The sequence below is a fragment of the Malaclemys terrapin genome, chromosome 8, assembly GCF_027887155.1.
Source record: "Malaclemys terrapin pileata isolate rMalTer1 chromosome 8, rMalTer1.hap1, whole genome shotgun sequence".
Taxonomy (NCBI): domain Eukaryota; kingdom Metazoa; phylum Chordata; order Testudines; family Emydidae; genus Malaclemys; species Malaclemys terrapin.
Window position 1 is genome coordinate 3,136,405 of NC_071512.1, and position 19,173 is coordinate 3,155,577.

Here is a 19,173-nt window from a genome sequence, read left to right on the forward strand (position 1 = left end):
GCGACTCAGATAGGCAGGGTAACAGCACCCGGAGGGTAAAGATTTTAATCCACCAAAAAAACAAATCTTCTGTGGCATTCAATCCCCTCTCCCCATGCCCTGGCAATCTCTCTCTCTCTCTCGCCGTCCATTCAAACTCTGTCTGCAGCATGTTTCAGTGATCGAAAGAGGCAATTATCGCACAGCAACAGAAAATCATTGGGAATAAGCAACTATTCAGTCTCTGAAAAGCCCCAGGAGGCTGTGACTCATGAAACCATCCATAAAGGACAGCCCCAGGGGAACTGCATTTTGGCCTTTGCTGGGGTGCCCCAGAGGCATAATCGCCTTGTCAGCCATGTGGACATATGTTTCTGGCTGTATCGCACTACTGAGAAACCCAAGTGTCACAGTGGCTAATAAAAGCATGTTGTATCTGCCCTGCTAAGAGCACCTACCACAGTGATGTAACGTGGGCTCACATTACAGCATACAGCTCCTGAACCTACTCCTACTCAATCACTCAAGAGGACCACAGACGAGCAAACTGGTGTGTGAGTGTTTGCAGGATTGGGCCCTTCCACATTTAGGGTTTTGTTGTAGCTCGTGAGGCTAGAAAAATATCCCAATTTGGCTAGAAAAGGTGTCAAAAATTATGGCTGGATCAATACTTAAATATACCCGCAGCCAAAAAATGTGTGTTCATCCAGCCTTTGGCAAGGTTGAACTCTGAACCAGATCTTCTTTGTATATGTGCACAATATCTATATCCTACAGATCTACACATACAGCAGTGACGTGTGTGTGTTAAACGGTGGAACCGTGGGATACGTTGCATTTCTCTTGCATCTCCGCCTGCATTGCTACCTATCCAACACTGCAGAGCCACTGCCTCTGAGCAGCTTCCATTAGCTGCCACTCAACACAAATGCCTAAAAAAATCCCCCCCTTCCCAAATGTGGAATTTCACTGCAGTTTGCACTGGTCTCAAGTTCAAGATGGGCAGAATCCAGCAACAGGCTTGTAACAAGTTTAACACTAAAGATAATGAAGAGATTTTTTTCAAACTTAAAGTGATGTTTAAATCACAGTGGAAGCCCCCAAACAAGTCAAGTTTGAAATCATCCCAATGTAACCCATGGAATAGAAAGAGGGGGAAAGTGTGTTCCAAATACTGCTTCGTTGATTTCACTCTAAAGCCCAGATCCTAAAGGTATTTAGGCACCTAATTCCCATTGAAATCAATGGGAGTTAGGCACCTTTGAGGATCTGGGCCTAACTTCTCAAAAGCAAATAAACTTTGAGCTGAAACAATTTCCCGCTCCGAAGGAATGTGAGAAAGTCAGGAGCATCCGAAGAAGAGGGGTTAGAATGGAAGCTACAACACAGCTTTAAGGACAGCAGGTGCTCCCACACTCCTCATAACACACAGGGATGGGTCTTGCCCTGGGCACAGCACAAGTACTCAAAGCATGTACCCCAGAGCTCTGTGGCTACTAAAGCACCTATCTAGTGCTGTTGGTACTGCAGCCCATGCCCCGCTCCTCCCCAGCAGTGGGATGGTTGGGCTGGGGGGTCAGTGTAGTCTCGTTCCAGCGTCTCACCATACCCCAATAAGAGTCTTCTCTCCTGGTTGATTTCCCCAGCACAGATGGAGGCATTTGTAAGTGACAGCCAGCTGGCTGCTGTAGCATGTCCCTCCTGGAAGCGATCCAGTGCTACCTCTTACCTGGGGTATGGCCCGAGAGCAGCTCCTCCAAGTGTAAAGCATCACTGCGTACTCATGTCCTTCCTCCAGCATTTCATTCTGAAACATACAGAAACGCTCGGCTGTGGAACGCCCGCTAGAAAGAAGTATGGACCAGCACCACGGGACCGAGGGTATGTCTACCCTGCAATCGGAGGGGCGACTGCAGCGTGGGCAGGCATACCCACACTCGCTTCAATTAAGCTAAAAACAGCCAGGAAGACGTGGTGGCGCAGACCCTGGAAGGGGCGAGGCATTCAAGGGTCCTGGGTGGGCTTGGAGACTCACCATGCTAGAGTGCACTGTAGCCTGTTCGATGTACCTGGCAATGCCGGTCACAAAGGCATTTCTGTCTTCGAAGTTTGTGTCGAAATTAGCCTGCAGACACAACAAATGGGCCAGGGTTAAAGCACTGTTGGATATTTGTTATGGTTCAGCTGCTCCAGATGGCCAAAAGAGCTTCAATAATTCATTAAGAAGGAAGATCCCATAAAAACATGTAATGACTCCCCCGGTCGGGTCATCTGCATGGATTGATCCCCGCACTCTTGGGTCTAAAAGAACAAGTCTCTAGCGCTCATTCTGGAGCTCATAGTCAGGTCCATTCCGTCAGAGGCTGATGCAGGCTCATTAACCGCTATTCATGCTCCAGCCTCTGGAGGGGGACAGAGAGCCACGCTTTGTTAGCAGGGGTTACCAAGAATAAACGGTGATAAAGGGCAGGAAAATATACACATTTACAAGTCATGCAGCCCCGAAGGTGAGAATGTGTCTGAGGCACCAGAGCTGAAAACTAACAGCCAAGTCCTAGTGGTTGCTCTTGTACGTAGATGCGCTGAGAGAAGAAGAAATGAAGGGCACTGGCTTCTGGCTTTAAGGCCCTTGGTGCTGCTCAGACTAACTGACACAGGGCTCCAGCCTGCTCCCACTGATGAATGGCAATAGATTGGGGCCAAAACCAATCTAGAGCTGTCAGAGGGCAGCCTGCCCCTTTAAGAGACCAGAGGCCTGGGGCCAGTCTGCCCTGTTCAGTCAGCCCCACCCCACTACACCTGTGCTGGGTGTGGGACTTAAAAAACCCCCGGAGACCCCAGCAGTGGAGGGCTGTCTGGGGAGGGGAGAGCAGGAGGCGTGAAGGAGGAGAAAAGCCCAGCAGCAGAGCGCTGACTGGGGGCGGAGGGTGGACAAGCTGCTCTGATGTGAGGCAAGAAGCTGGACTCCGGCTAGGACCTGGCTGAGGGCTGTGACCTGCTAAGAGCCCGTGGAAGGAGGGTAGACCTGACCTGGATGATGGAGGCTAGTCAGTCAGACAGGCTGTTGCCACTGGGAGCCTGCCTGTAACCAGGGGGCTTCCACTCAGGGACTGTGCTACCCCAGAAGTGGGCTGGAGGCTATGGCGGGAGCAGGCTGAAGATCATCGTGGGGAAACTGAGGTGGAAGTGCTGCGATGCCAGGTCTTGCTGCGAGGAGATACTCTGGGACGGCGAGTTGCATAACAAGAACCTAGTAATATGAGGTGGCAGCTACCGCAGCCACGAACACCTGCTGGGAGAACTCCTTACTTAAAGGCTGACCCTGCTGTCAGCGAGAATAATGGGCTCCACTGAGGACCTCAAAGCACATCACAAATAATAAATAGCTGAGTTCCCCATCAGGGCCGGCTCTGGCTTTTTGGCCACCCCAAGCGGCCGGAGACGGGGTGCAGGGGGACTCCCTACCCTGCAGATGTGCCCCGGCTACCGGAGGGAGGGGGGGAAGAGAGAAAGAAGGGGGGCAGCCAGGGCTTCAGCGGGGCGCTGCCACGCAGCCCCTCCCGCCGCGCCGCCTGCCACCTGCCGCTTGCCGGGAGGGCTCCGCGCCGCTCCGGTCAGCTGGGAGAGAAGGACGCGGACTGCCCTGCCGGGCTTGCTGCAGGGCGCTCCCATCCTCCGCACCGCCGCCCCCTACACGGCAGCCGGAGTGGAACAACAACAAAGAGAGAAAAAGAAAAAAAAGCGTCCGTGCCGCCCTAGGATTGGGCGGAATGCCGCCTCCTACAAGCTGCAGCCCCAAGCACCAGCTTGCTCGGCTGGTGCCTGGAGCCGGCCCTGTTCCCCATACAAGGGCATCTGTAGCATAACTGTTGTGAGACTAGATATCTACACAGCACATTCATTTCTGGGATAATGTAGCTGGGAGAGCCAGTCTGAGGACTGGAGTGGCGGGGTGGAGGGCAGTGGTGAAGGCTAGCAACCAATGCCTGGGGTTAATCATGATATGGAAACAGGCTTGACCAGGTTTTCCAGACTCAGGTTAGCCCAGGTATTTTAGACTCAACCTTATTCATGCCTGTGTGGGCTCCCTGAAATGGGGTTGCCTTGGACCGACTTCGCTCTCCCCTCCAGCGTGCTCACAGGAAGCTGGCCAGGAGGGAGTGAAAATACTGGAGAAGTAGACAAATTAAAAACAATGGCAGGGTTGCCTCGGGAGGGCTGGAATTTGACCCACAAGTGCCTGTGGAGCTGAAAACTCGTACTAGATGCTAATGCTATAGCACGAGTGTTCGATCTGACCTAGTGAAACAAATTTTGCAATCCTCCATGCATGACAAGGCAATCACTGCACACATAGTTACACATTAACATGGGGAGCAAGCCAATCGAGGAGGCAGGAGTGTGGTGGTGGGGGGAGTAAATATCCACATACTATATATTACCTGGTGTCTATATGATAAGATATATGCACTACATAGAAAGAGGAACCAACAGGACCTGTACACAGCAAAGCACATCTTGTGATCTTTTACTATTGCAATAACTTTCCTCTGTCCCGTATTTTCTCCCATACTTTGGTCCTCATCCCTTACTCATACTAGAAGATCCTTTTGACCGGTCTGCAAACAACCATGCACACCTATTAGGAGTTACCATTCTAAAGCTCGCCTCCCCCAGCCAAAATCTAGGAGCTGGTACGTACCTGGTACATGATGGAAGAGGGAGGTGGCTCGATGCATGGCTGCTGGTCTGGCAGCGGTAGCTCCTCCAGCAGGTCCACATTGGACAAGGCATCTTCCAGCGTGACGTGAGTGGTCATGGCTCTGGATTTTCAGGTGATGTTAGGAAACAGTAGCTAAAAATTCATAGAAAGGGAGTGAAGGGAAATGACCCAGCAGAACAAACCCATTCCTCGTCTGGCTTGCATTTCAAGCATCATCTCAGGTGCCCTGTCCAAACAGCAAGCTAACAGGTATCAAAATGTTTCCAGTATTTAAATGAAAAGAGATTGCCAGAGACGATGGCTTAGAACTTATCTCCATTAGAGATTTTTGCATCGGGTCAAAACCCTGAGTGTAAATGCACTGCACTGGTGTGAACTGGGGCTTGCTCTTGCTCTTGTTTAGTCTGGTATCAAACTGGTGTAAGCCCCATTTTACACCAGTGCAACGTATCCACACCAGCCTAGCGACAATGGTGCAAAAATCCCTAATGCAGACAAGCCCTTAGGGTGCTATGCCTCAGGTTTTAAAATATCATCAGACCTTGGAACCATGGGGTCAAATCCCCACAAACCCGATTCATCCCCTTGAATGTTCAAAGTGGATAAAAAGGGTTTCTATCACCCTTGTATCTTTGAAAAAAAGCGGTGCAAAATGGGAAAGCGTTCATTATCTGCCAAGTGGTGCATGGGGCTTTAACTCCTCTTAAAGCCCATGGGAGCCCCATAGCTAGATTGTCTCTGAAGGTTTCCCTGAATCCTGTGCACCTGTATCTCTTCTCTGGTTAGTGCCCGCCAAGTACAACAAGCATAAGCCGATCTGAGAGCCTGGACTGATAACCCAGAGCCTGATCTGAAGCTATCTAGCGGCTAATTCGGGGTAGGCAACCTATGGCACGTGAGCTGATTTTCAATGTCACTCACACTGCCCGGGTCCTGGCCACCGGTCCGGGGGGCTCTGCATTTTAATTTAATTTTAAATGAAGCTTCTTAAACATTTTAAAAACCTTATTTACTTTACATACAACAATAGTTTAGTTCTATATTATAGATTTATAGAAACAGACTTTCTAAAAACATTAAAAGGTATTACTGGCACGCGCAACCTTAAATTAGAGTGAATAAATGAAGACTCGGCACACCACTTCCGACCCTCGGGCTAATTATTTCGATTTAGTTATGTACTGCTGCACTGAGGCCCTGATCCAAAACCCACTGAAGTCAGCAGAAGACTTGTCATTTAATTCAATGGGCTTTTGGCTGAGTCCTGAATGAGACTGCATGTTTCATCTTTTTTTGTTGATTGTGCCAAAGACTGGTGTAGGCAGATGATGAGGCCTTGAGAGCTGGCTTTCCCACAAATATTTAAGCCTCTGCTGTGTTTTTATTGCTTATCCTTTGGGATCCACAAGGCATCATTGTGTTTCTGCCCATAGAGCTGCAGAATATGGGAAGCTTAACGGTGGCTTAAATTTGGGGTGTATTGCAAACTGTAAAAATTACAAACTGTCACTTTAAATCCTAAAAGGATTCCTGGTCCTGCTTGCAGGCTACAAATTGTGTAGGAAGCAGGCAATCTTTGTCTACGGCAGTCAGTCTGCAAAAAGCCAGCCTTAACGCAAGGTGGGGTGAGTTGTGCCTCTCTACTTGAGGGAGCAACCTGCTTTCTCTCTCTGTGTTTTTAGTTCTTGTGTGTTTAAGGTTCTGGATTTTAAGAAACAAAGTCATGTTACATTGCAACTGGCCAGAAAAGATAAAAACATAAAACACTCTAACTTCTCATTGCAAACCATCAACATAACAAGAGTCATCTTTGCACAGCCCCCTCTCTTCCTGTGCTCAGCACAGGGAGGAACTCACTGAGAACCAGGGCCTATCTCTTTTATTTATTCAGCTAGCTTCCAGGTTCTAAAATGTCTGAGCCTGTCAAACAAAACCCAACTAGCTGAGCTGGCACTGGTCAACCTCAAACTTGCAAGACACCGTTTTTCCCCCATAAATAGTCTGCATGAGATGTTTAATTCTCCTCTCAGTACATACCCAGAGCGCTCACTGACACTTGTGGGGTTAACACACATGCTAAGGGAAGAGACGCATACATCAAATTTAAACTACCATATTTTCTGCCTCTCTTTTAAGCTTCAGTGCATGTAGTAGGAATGAAGGAGAAGACAATCCCATGCTTACTGAAATCCTTTGCCATTTTAATTCTTCTGTGCAAAACAGTTTGATACAGCAACATACCGGAAAGCACACATTGTAACTGAGTCAGGTGGAAGCATACCTCCAAAAAGCAAAGAGGTATTTTTAGAACAGCTCTGTAAAATGAGAACCACCAAACTGAAGGACAGGCACACTGAATAAAGATTGAAACTTGGATGTTTCAAATGAATCTCAGAGGAAGCCAAAGTGAAAATCAAGTTATGCGCTTGGGTGGAATGCAGCAAAGAAATAAGTTGCAACCCTTTAAAAATGTTTTTTCCCTCTTACGATTCTTATGATTCTTGTAAAAAGCAACAGAGAGTCCTGTGGCACCTTTAAGACTAACAGATGTGTTGGAGCATAAGCTTTCGTGGGTGAATACCCACTTCGTCAGACACATGATTCTTGGAGAGCCTTGGTGAGGTAGTATCGTCTCCCTTTTGGTGTTTTCTGGTTCACTGAAGACCCCTCCAAATGTGAAAAGGCAAAAATCAGAAGACTCATTGCAACCCCTGCATCAGCCATCCATAAACTACGAAGGTGATTTCACAAAGGGAAACAATACTTTTTAAATGTCTCATCGGGAGCTGAATTTTCTGCCAAATTACCCTCCTGCCCCTCCACAGCCTGGCTAGTGGGGAATCCAGAAATGAATCTCAATTTTCAATCTTTCCTCTACAGTTCTCCTTTCAGAACTGAAATTTCCCTTTAGATTTCAGCACTAAGGGTGAAGTAGGAGGACTTACATCTCAGATCTGAGAAGGACAAAAGAACATTTCTGTATAAAACATGATATTAACACCTCACACGCAGAGGAATACAGCTGAGTGGTCTGTGTGGTGTGTGTACAGTGCTCAGACATCCTGGTGTCACTGAAATACTGGTCCTGATGCTCCATTGCCCTGTACCTTGTGTCTTCAATACTGCCTGTGCAAACGGAATGCAGAAAAGGGGTAGAGCGCTACCATTCTGTCTGGTAGCATTTTGCACCCACTTTGCACCGGCATGAGTGACGACACAAAGTGCAAGGCAGCGGAGAATCAGGCCCGATGCTTTCAAAGTGAAGCCGTGTAGAGCAAGCCATCCGCTGAGAACAAAACTATCCCACCCTACTGACTGACTCTACTTTCTCTTTCGTCCTCCAGCCCCCTCTGCTAAAATTACCGTTGCAAAGCACAGCAACAGTGAAAACCCTCTTCCCACCCTGATATGCTGCAGTCAGAAACTGCTTCCTCTTTACCCCAGACTGTACTAATGGGCACTGCACCTGCTGATCAACAAAAATGATTAGGGGTCTGGAGCACATGACTTATGAGGAGAGGCTGAGGGAACTGGGATTGTTTAGTCTGCAGAAGAGAAGAGTGAGGGGGGATTTGATAGCTGCTTTCAACTACCTGAAAGGGGGTTCCAAAGAGGATGGATCGAGACTGTTCTCAGTGGTGTCAGATGACAGAACAAGGAGTAATGGTCTCAAGTTGCAGTGGGGGAGGTTTAGGTTGGATATTAGGAAAAACTTTTTCACTAGGAGGGTGGTGAAGCACTGGAATGGGTTACCTAGGGAGGTGGTGGAATCTCCATCCTTAGAGGTTTTTAAGGGCAGGCTTGAAAAAGCCCTGGCTGGGATGATTTAGTTGGGGATTGGTCCTGCTTTGAGCAGGGGGTTGGACTAGATGACCTCCTAAGGTCTCTTCCAACTCTGATATTCTATGATTCTATGATCAAGGGGGGGTAGGCCATATTTGCAGGATGGGGGACTATATGCTGGGAAGCAGGGACTCTGAAAAAGATTTGGGGTGGAACATGAGTTCCCGGTGTGACTCTGTGGTCAAAAGAGCTAATGTGATCCTGGGATGCATAAACGGGAATCTCGGGTAGGAGTAGAGAGGTTATTTTACCTCTCTATTTGGCACCGGTGTGACCGCTGCTGGAATCCTGTCTCCAGTTCTGGTGCCCACAATTCAAGAAGGATGTTGATAAATCAGAGAAGGTTCAGAGAAGAGCCACGAGAATGATTAAAAGATTGGAGAACCTGCCTTATGGTGATAGACTCAAGGAGCTCAATCTATTTAGCTTAACAAAGGGGGAACGTTAAGGAGTGTCTTGATTACATAGGGAACACATATTTAATAATGGGCTCTTCCATTTAGCAGAGAAAGGAATAACACACTCCAACGGCTGGAAGCTGGAGCTAGACAAATTCAGACTGGAAATAAGGCATCAATTTTTAGTAGTGAGAATACTTAATCATTGGAGCAATTTACCAAGGATCAAGGTGGATTCTCCATCACTGACCGTTTTTAAATCAGGTCTGGATGTTTTTCGGAAAGCTCGGCTCTAGCCATTATTGTGGGGCAGTTCTGTGGCTCGTGCTATACAGGAGGTCAGACTAGATGATCACAATGGTCCCTTCTGGCCTTGGAATCTAGGAAGCTATGAACCTTTCTCAGGCCTTGGCTACACTGGCGCTGCAACTTGCTGCGCTCAGGGGTGTGAAAAAACACCCCCCTGAGCGCAGCGAGTACAGCGCTGTAAAGTGCCAATGTAATGAGAGCCTGCAGCGCTGCACGCTCGCTCCCAGCGCTGCGAGCTACTCCCCTCGGAGAGGTGGAGTACACACAGCACTGGGAAAGCTCTCTCGCAGTGCTGGCGGCGCGACTACACTCGCGTTTCACAGCGCCGCCGCGGCAGCGCTATGAAGTCCCGAGTGTAGCCAAGGCCTCAGTAGCAGTGCTTTTCTCCAGTCTGCTCCCCCCCAGTCTCTTTCCAAACCTCATTCTCCATTGCCTTCAGCAGCTCCTTTTCCAGGTTCCCAAACCCAGCTCTGTACCCACCTCTGCTTCTCACGTCCATAAGTAGTTGCAGGATTGGGGACGTGGGTAGGACAAAGAAAGGAGCAGACCATTTTATACCATTGGATATAGCCCTGTATCCCAGCTTTATTGTAGTCTTGTTATTTCTCAAGCTATAAGGCAAATTCTAACTATTCGGTGTTCGGATGAGACCTTCTCTGGGGGATAAATTACCCCACATCGGCCAACTGTGGGGTTCTCACCCCTTCTTCTGGAGCATCTGGTGCTGACCAGGGTCAGGGATGAAATACTGGACTAGATGGACCGGGGATCTGATCCAGTCTGGTACTTTATAGAGTCATAGATTTTAAAGCCAGAAAAGACCATTCATGACTCCTGCATAACACACGTGATTGACTTTCACCCAGTAATTCCTGCATCAAGGCAAATAAGTCCTGGCCGAGCTTTAACATGTTCTTGAGAAAGACTTCCAATTCTGACTTAAAAACTTCAAGCAAAGTCCCTTGGTAAATGGTTCCAACAGTTAATTACCCAATTCCTATATTCCTTTCCATTAATTGTTCAGTGATAACACACTGTGAAACTTCTCAAATCCATTCAAGTTTCCTTGGGACATTTCTCTGCATTTAATCAAACAGCTTTATTGAAGTTTTTGAGCGAAACCATGAACTCTGAAATGGCCTGATTAAGACAGAAAATACAAAGATGTGTCATTGTATGTGCCACTTGCTGGGAGTTTACCAACAACTGAAAATGTTGCCGTGATGACCTGGTTACTTACGACAAACGGAGCAGCTGGAAAGATGAAATTATTATTTGTACGGCAGTAACACCTGCAGCCCCCAATAAAGGTTCAAGGCCCCATTGTGTCTGGCACTGTACATGCACGTAATGCAAAGACAGTCCCTGCCCCAGAGACCTTGTAGGCTACACATAGGAAAAGAGGCAGCAGGAAGAAACAACAAATGGATGAGGAGAGCGCATGGTAACAGTGAGCCGGTTAAGATTAGTGTAACAAGCAGTGGTCACAGCCCATCCGCGGTCTAGCTGTTGTCAAGTGTTTGGTAGGCGTCACGGCATAGATGGATTTAAAGGAGGACGACGTAGTGGCCTTCTGGATTTAATTAAGAAGGATTTAATTAAGCTCTTGCATGGCACCGGAGACTCGGCGTCCAAGTGCTAATTTAAATGTTCCCTAGGCACAACAAAGCACAACAAAGAGGTATCCTCAGAAAGAAAAGTAAAATCGGACAGTCCCGTTCCTGAGTGCCATTGCAGCTGTACACACATCTGCACAAGAACAAAAGAATTTGCAGCGCTGTCTGTTTGGAAGGCAGCAGCAGGGTCTCGTGGAGGGGGTGGTGCACTGGGTGTCGGGAGATCTGGATTCTAACCCCAACTCTGCCACTGACCTGCTGGGTGACCTTGGCACAGCATGTCTCTGCTCTGTGCCGCTCTTTCTCCTTCCACTTTTTGTCTGTCTTGCCTGTTTAGATTATAAATTCTGTGGGGCAGGGACCATCTCTCACTGTGTGTCTGTAGCATGATGCAGCCCTGATCTTGGATGAGGAGTGGTGTCTCCAGGTCAAGGGCAGGCCAACTACAGCCCAGGGGCCACATCCGGCCCTTCAGACATTTTAATCTGGCCCTTGAGCTCCTTCCAGGGAGCAGGGTCCAGGGGTTGCCCCACTCCATGCATGCCGTGGCTCCGCACAGTTCCTAGAAGCAGCAGCGTGTCCCCCCTGCAGCTCCTACGTGTCGGGGCACACTGCCGCCGCCCCAAGCACCGCCCCTGCAGGCCGGCAACCACAGCCAATGGGAGCTGCAGTGGTGGCACCTGCGGATGGGGCAGCGCGCAGAGCCGCCTGGCCGCGCCTCCGCATAGGAGCTGGAGACGGGACATGCCGCTGCTTCCAGGAGCTGCTTGAGGTAAGCGCCACTCGGCGCCTGCACCCCTCCTCCCCTCCAGAGCCCCAACCCCCTGCCCCAGCCCTGATCCCCCTCCCACACCCTGAACTCATTTCTGGCCCCACCCCAGAGCCCGCACCCTCAGCTGGAGCCCTCAACCCTCCCGCACCCCAGCCCCCAATTTTGTGAGCATTCATGGCCCGTCATACAATTTCCATACCCAGATGTGGCCCTTGGGCCAAAAAGTTTGCCCACCCCGCCCTAGGTGCTACTGGAATATGCATAATAATAGCAATAATGAGAAGCTGAAAAGTCTTCAGGATGGATACTCAAGGGACCGATCCTTGCATCCAGGGGAAAAATTCTTGCTTGATGAGATTTAGGGGTTAGGATTGATGCTTCTCTTCTGCTGAATTGTCTTTGTTTTACTATTGTAGATTCATATATAGCCCTGAAAAGCCAGGAACGCCTCTTTATTAACCATTTTATTTCAGGGAGGGGTTTTTCTTTCTTCCCCTTTATGGTACTGTACTCTGGGGAACCTGCCATGGCTGTTCTGAAGATGAAGATGCTGTAATCCATGCAATATTTTCTTCTAATCTGTGGAATTTTACATGCAAATACCCAAGCCCTAAGGAGAGACTATACATTTGAGAGAAAATTAGGCAGTGACCATGATGCAATGCAAAATTTCCCTCCTTGTCTTTTCAAGGCAAGGTTTTTGAACAGTAATGCTGAGGCTGGAGAGGTGAATTCATCTGGTGCCATCTTCGGCCAGTTAATGCCACTGTAGTCTAGCGACCAGATCAGACTAAGGAGAGGGTGTCTTCTTCCAAGAATATGGCGGTGGGGTCACTGGGTCAGTGATCGAAAAGCCAACGTCGAGCATTAACCAGCAGCAGCCATCTGTACCTCCTGGGCAGGGTCTCTTACATTCAGCGTTCAAAAGAGGTGATTGAGCAGTGTAAAAACGGTTTGAGCTCTATTTGTGGTTCACTGAGGTGCTTCCTGTGTTGTCATGCCTGAGAGATCATCCTTGCAACAGAAATGCAGTCAAATGAAAGCACAACAGCACACACACCCGGGGTAGATTACATCACCCGTGAACATGGGGCTTTTGCGCTTCATTAATATATGCACGCAAGGTGGATCTTTATCTTTCAGACAGGAAATATATCCTTCCATGTCTGTCTCAGACTCAAATGCCAGGGAGCAAGAAACAATCACTTACAACTATCTTTCTGGGTATTTATCATGTGATGATTCTCTTCCCCACACCCACACACAGACAAGAGAGGCAACTTTACCAAATGGCATCACACCTACAAACCTCACAGCTGATTCAATAACTTTTGAGTGGCAGCCAAACATTAGCATTACAGTATCCAACCCAGGCTATTAAGAGGGTTTTTTTTTTTTCATTTAATTGCACCTTTCATCCCAAAGAATCCTCAAAGCAATTTATATCTCGATCACCCATTTCTCAAATTCGCCAACAAGCACCTCCATGCTTTCTCCGATGCTGCCCCTAATGCATGGGAGGAACTCCTCACCAAATTCCACTAAATCACCACATTGTCCTCCTTAACACCCTCCTCTGCCATGATACCTACAAAAAACAACAACAACCCTCTGAACAATGGATAAGCAGCTGGTGTGTTGTGATTGCTGCTTCTCATGCTGATCAGTAGCAGCTCACTACAACTTTGTGCTCTCCACGTCTAACTGCTTTATAAACCTGCTGCCTCTCATCTACTACTATTGCAAGCTCTTGGGGGCAGGGCCTGTCTCTTGGTTATAATGCCGTGGAATGCCTAACACAAAGGAACTAGGGCCTGTATACTCTATAGTAATAATAAATCTATTCACATAAACACAGCCCAGCTAAAATGCAGCCAGCAAGTGACATCCAGCACTTTGCACAACACTGGCCAAGGACAACAGGGCAAAGCTTTTCAAAGGATGCCATACTTTAGGAATTTCAAGGCCCATGCAGAGCAGACATGATCTCAGACATGAGGCTCTCATCAAAAAACCCTACAGAATTAACTGCATGGAACTGGATAGATCTTCCTCCGAAGGATAAAGGGATGAGTCAACCCACACGGTATTTGAACTTGGGATTCAAGTGTAGGTCCTCTATTTTATGCCTAAAGCTTAAAACAGGCTTGAAGTATTTGCCATGCAATGTCTTTAGACCACAGAGTCTCTGTTAGCTACATTCCTGGCTATGATCTACAGACAAGTCTTGATTCTTCAGAGCAGTATAACTTTTGGGGGAATGAAGAAGGACCCCTCACTCAAGCTTAGGGTAGGATTCCAAAAAACTGGTGCATCATATCCACAAGCTGCCTGCCAGCCAGCAACAGTGAACCAGCTATTTGTTTACCCAGAAGTTGCAGTGGAGGAGAGACAGGGAGGAAGTGAGTTATATTGTCTGATCTAATCAGCTTGCCCTGATCCAGCAGATGAGACTGGTGCTGGTGCCAAAACAGCTGTAAGGGTAGGGGATAGGGAAAGAAACAGCAAGGGCTACGCTGGAGCGTCACACCTTTAGTCCTGCTGCCTGTAATACCCTGGAGACTAGGCTGCAGTGTCATGGGGAAACATGCAGAGAGAGGACTGGCAAAATGGGCCATCTATGAGAAAAAGCACAGCTGCGGGGAAGAAAGTTGAACTTGTGGTTAAGGCACTTGTCTGATACTTAAAAGACCTGCGTTTGATTCCCAGTAATGCTGAAGGCTCCCTGCGCAAGGCACTTAATTTCTCTGTACCTCCGTTTGCTAGCTGTAAAATAGGGATAATGCTTCTCTCCTCTACAAGGGCTTTAGGAGAATACCTCATCCATGTTTGTGAAGTGCTCAGATACTCTGGTGTTGGTATGGAGATACTCATTTGACCAAAACATTTATGCAGGAGGCACAAAAGTAAGGCAGTCGAGTGCTATTTTGGGAAGAAGAGATGTTGCTAATATGGAGTAGGCTAAAATAAATAAGTAGAGGTATACCTATCGCATAGAGCTGGAAGGGACCCTGAAAGGTCATTGAGTCCAGCCCCCTACCTTCACTAGCAGAACCAAATACTGATTTTGCCCCAGATCCCTAAGTGGCCCCCCTCAAGGATTGAACTCACAACCCTGGGTTTAGGAGGCTAATGCTCAAACCACTGAGCTATCCCTCCCCCCCTACACAGGTTATGTCAACACTACAGCCTCTGTCGGCACAATTCATGTTGCTCGGGGTGTGACTAAACCACCCCCCTGAGCGACATAAGTTACATTGACTTAAGCACTCATGCGCACAGCACTGTCAGTGGGAGAGCTTCTCCCACTGACACGGCTTCTGCCGTTCGCAGAGGTGGTTTTATTATGCCGACAGGAGAGCTCTCTCCCATCGGCATTGGGTGTCTTCACCAGACTCCCTACAGGGGCGCAGTTGCATGGGTACAGCTGCAGCGCTGTAGGTGTAGACATGGCCTTAGTCTAAGAATAATCTTGATTGCTAGTAGCTGGCAAGAAATAGTTGGAGTACTTCCTGTGAAATTAAATGTCACACGTAGACAAAGAAATGTCATAGTTTGTTAGTCAATCATTTAAAAAGTAACTTCCTCTTTTTCTTGGAGATATGCAAGTTGATAAATTATTAATTAATTAATTATTATTATATTGTTCCGCCTTGGGCTCCTCAGTGGTCATGTTTGTTTCACGGACCCTGGTCTGAGAATGAAAGGCATCACCTGATTACATAGACTTTGCTAACAAAAATCAACTGTACACACCAGGGCTAAATTCCTTTCTCTGAGGAATTACTCTGGATTTACACTGGTATAGCAGACAGCAGAATTTGGCCCCAGGAATCTGTCAAGGTGACTAACATCTGGCAATCCTCATAATCTATAACATGAGCATGGGGTTTTTTTTAGTTTCCTATGTAGAGCAGGAAGGCTTAGGTGGTTTAGTGGCCTGACACAATTAAGTGAGATACTTGTGATCCAAAAAACACAGCTACAAACCCCCATGCTGAAAGCTACGGATGGCTAGGTGGGCCAAGTTATGCAACATCCTCTTCCTCGCCAAAGTATAAATGTTCATCTCTAGATGCCACCTCCCGCCCCCAAACCCCAGCAAATATACAGAAGCAAGCACAAAGGTTTCAGTTTGCCTCTCACGGTTCATTCCTGGAAAAGCCATTCACTTCTTTTCACTCAGGACCCGACTGGCACCAGAGTGGGAGTTAACTTGTTTCCCCTTATTTCAAACTCACTCAAACATCATGGCTTTGAAAGTTCGACTCAAACGTTACCCGGTGCACGTCTCGTGGCTGAAAAGTGACCATGAGTTTAAATGATAGGAGGGGGGGAAAAGGTCTGCAAACTCTGGCTGGTTTAGTGATGAACCAAAAATATAGTCCGCAAAACCACATATTCCACAAAGTTCATGTCCATAATTTCCACCCCCAACTCAAACTGCAACCTGGTCTGCCTGCTCTCTTTCAGCAGAGCCAAGGGAACACTATGACCAGGGCAATACTTTTCATGATGTTCCAGTTATTGTTTGTGCGTTCACCTCTGCTAGCCGCTGTGCCTCCCATCCGATTTCCCCTGGAGCATTCCCATTATTCGTATCCACCCAAATCACGGTGTCCCTGCAGCATCTCGCCGCTCAAATTCTCTAATTAGAAGCTGCCATTCTTACTAAACCACGAGCAATTGGGGGAGCAGCTGTGGTTTGAGTCAGGAGGCGTTTGCTCCCCCAGATTGCAGCATTGCCTTCCAACCACTAATTCTAGCTCATCACATTTTCCGTGCCGAGTGAAAAGGGGGGGGGGGGGGGGGGAATTAGGGTTTTTTCCTGCCTAGTGTGTGCACTAGAATAAACAGGGAGGCGCTGAATATTGCAGGTACCCGAAGCATTCTGGGATACATCATCTTGCAATAGCTTCTGCACGGCTGAGCTGGGCCCTGTCTCTCCCCCAGGGGAAGGGCAGCACCTGCCTCTTGGGCTTTGCCTGGGGGAACCCAAATCCCCCCCGACGGTGGCATTACAAATAAACCCACCCGCGCCCAGCCAAGGGGCTGCCGGGCATCCCCGGCACAGCCCAGCGCAGGGCTCGCCGCTGGCCGCAGAGGGGTCTCGGTGGCAGGGGGCTGCAGCCCCGCGACTGCCCGGAGCCCCGCGAGCGGGCAGCCTGCCCCGGGCCGGCCCTTGTCCCTTCCCCGCGGCCGGGGAGAGCGGGGCGCCCCGCTGCTCCGGGCCGGGGATCGCCCCTCTGCAGAGCCGGCTCCCGCGGGGCGCTGCCCGGTCCCAGCCCGGGGCCCTCCTCCCGCGTCCCCCGGCTGGGGGCTCCCCCCGCGCCCCGCTCACCGGCCGCCGGGGAGGGATGCTCGGGAGCCGCCTCCTCTCGCTGCCGCTGCCGCCGCCGGTCTCGGTGTCACACACAAAGAGCAGGAAACGGCTGCAGCAAGTGCACTTCCTGAGCTCCCCGCTGCGCGCCCCGGGGACCGCCCGCCCGCCCGCCGGCTGCACGGGGGATGCTCCGGCCCCCGCCCGCCGGCTGCACGGGGGATGCTCCGGCCCCCGCCTCCCGCTGCACAGGGGATGCTCCGGCCCCCGCCCGCCGGCTGCACGGGGGATGCTCCGGTCCCCGCCCGCCGGCTGCACGGGGGATGCTCCGGTCCCCGCCCGCCGGCTGCACGGGGGATGCTCCGGCCCCCGCCCGCCGGCTGCACGGGGGATGCTCCGGTCCCCGCCCGCCGGCTGCACGGGGGATGCTCCGGTCCCCGCCCGCCGGCTGCACGGGGGATGCTCCGGCCCCCGCCTGCCGGCTGCACGGGGGATGCTCCGGCCCCCGCCCGCCGGCTGCACGGGGGATGCTCCGGCCCCCGCCCGCCCGCCGGCTGCACGGGGGATGCTCCGGCTCCCGCCCGCTGCACTAGGGATGCTCCGGCCCCCGCCTCCCGCTGCACGGGGGATGCTCCGGCCGGCCCCGCGGCACTCGGGGATTGACAGGCTGATCCCCCCCCCCCCCCAGCGCGCCCCCTGCCCCCCCACTGCGCACTCCTCCTCCCTCCCCCAGCACCCCCACAGACCCTCCCCTCAGCACCCACACCCTCCCACCAGCACCCACAGCCACACACTGCACCCAAACCCACACACCCAGCACACACCCACACTCTCCCACCAGCACGCACACCCACACACTGCACCCACACCCACACACCCAGCACACACCCACACTCTCCCACCAGCACCCACACACTGCACCCACACCCACACGCCCAGCACACACACCCCCTTTTCATTTACAAATGCAAGGTCCTGTCCTTCTGCTCTTCCGTGTTTGAGAAAGATGAATTCAAACTGGAACAGGTGCAGAGAAGGAGTACTGGAGTACTGTGTCCAGTTTTTGGGCCCCACACTACAAGAAGGATGTGAAAAAATTGGAAAGAGTCCAGCCAAGGGCAACAAAAATGATTAGGGGCTGGAGCACATGACTTATGAGGAGAGGCTGAGGGAACTGGGATTGTTTAGTCTGCAGAAGAGAAGAATGAGGGGGGATTTCATAGAATCATAGAATCATAGAATATCAGGGTTGGAAGGGACCTCAAGAGGTCATCTAGTCCAACCCCCTGCTCAAAGCAGGACCAATTCCCAACTAAATTATCTCAGCCAGGGCTTTGTCAAGCCAGGCCTTAAAAACCTCCAAGGAAGGAGACTCCACCACCTCCCTTGATAGCTGCTTTCAACTACCTGAAGGGGGGTTCCAAAGAGGATGGAGCTCGGCTGTTCTCAGTGGTGGCAGATGACAGAACAAGGAGCAATGGTCTCAAGTTGCAGTGGGGGAGGTCCAGGTTGGATATTAGGAAACACTATTTCACCAGGAGGGTGGTGAAGCACTGGAATGGGTTACCTAGGGAGGTGGTGGAATCTCCTTCCTTAGAGGTTTTTAAGGTCAGGCTTGACAAAGCCCTGGCTGGGATGATTTAGTTGGGAATTGGTCCTGCTTTGAGCAGGGGGATGGACTAGATGACCTCCTGAGGTCCCTTCCAACCCTGATATTCTATGATTCTATGAAGGGCTACTAGGATGATCCGAGGAATGGAAAACCTACCTTATGAGAGCAGACTCAAATAGCTCTGCTTGTTTAGCCTAACCAAAAGAAGGCTGAGGGGAGATGATTGCTTTCTAGAAATACATCAGAGGGATAAATACCAGGGAGGGAAAGGAGATGTTTAAGTTAAATGCTGATGTGGACACAAGAACAAATGGATATAAACTATCCATCAACAAGTCTAGGCTTGAAATTAGGCGAAGGTTTCTAACCACGAGAGGAGGGAAGTTCTGGGACAGTCTCCCAAGGGGAGCAGTGGGGGCAAAAAACTTAATTGGCTTCAAGACTGAGCTTGATACGTTTATGGAGGGGACGGAATGCTGGGACTGCCTACAATGGCATGTCGCCCATCTGTGACCGCTAGCAGCAAATATCTCCAATGGCCGGTGATGGGACACTAGATAGGGAGGGCTCTGAGTTACTATAAAGAATTCCCTGGCTGGTG

The 19,173-nt window shown here is 50.0% G+C and overlaps 1 protein-coding gene across 2 annotated transcripts in view; it reads right to left on the reverse strand.

Annotated features, from left to right (window-relative positions):
- CYFIP2 (cytoplasmic FMR1 interacting protein 2) overlaps positions 1 to 17,056 on the reverse strand; it is an 80,317-nt gene extending 63,261 nt beyond the window's left edge. For both annotated transcript variants that reach the window (XM_054037991.1, XM_054037990.1), the window contains exons 1-4: positions 16,982 to 17,056; positions 4,682 to 4,834; positions 2,015 to 2,104; positions 1,709 to 1,786 (exon numbers count right to left, since the gene is read on the reverse strand). In XM_054037991.1, coding sequence (XP_053893966.1) covers positions 1,709 to 1,786; positions 2,015 to 2,104; positions 4,682 to 4,798 — 285 coding nt within the window. In that variant the 5' untranslated portion in view covers positions 4,799 to 4,834; positions 16,982 to 17,056. The remainder of the gene's footprint in view (positions 1 to 1,708; positions 1,787 to 2,014; positions 2,105 to 4,681; positions 4,835 to 16,981) is intronic.
- Between the last annotated feature and the right edge of the window lie 2,117 nt (positions 17,057 to 19,173).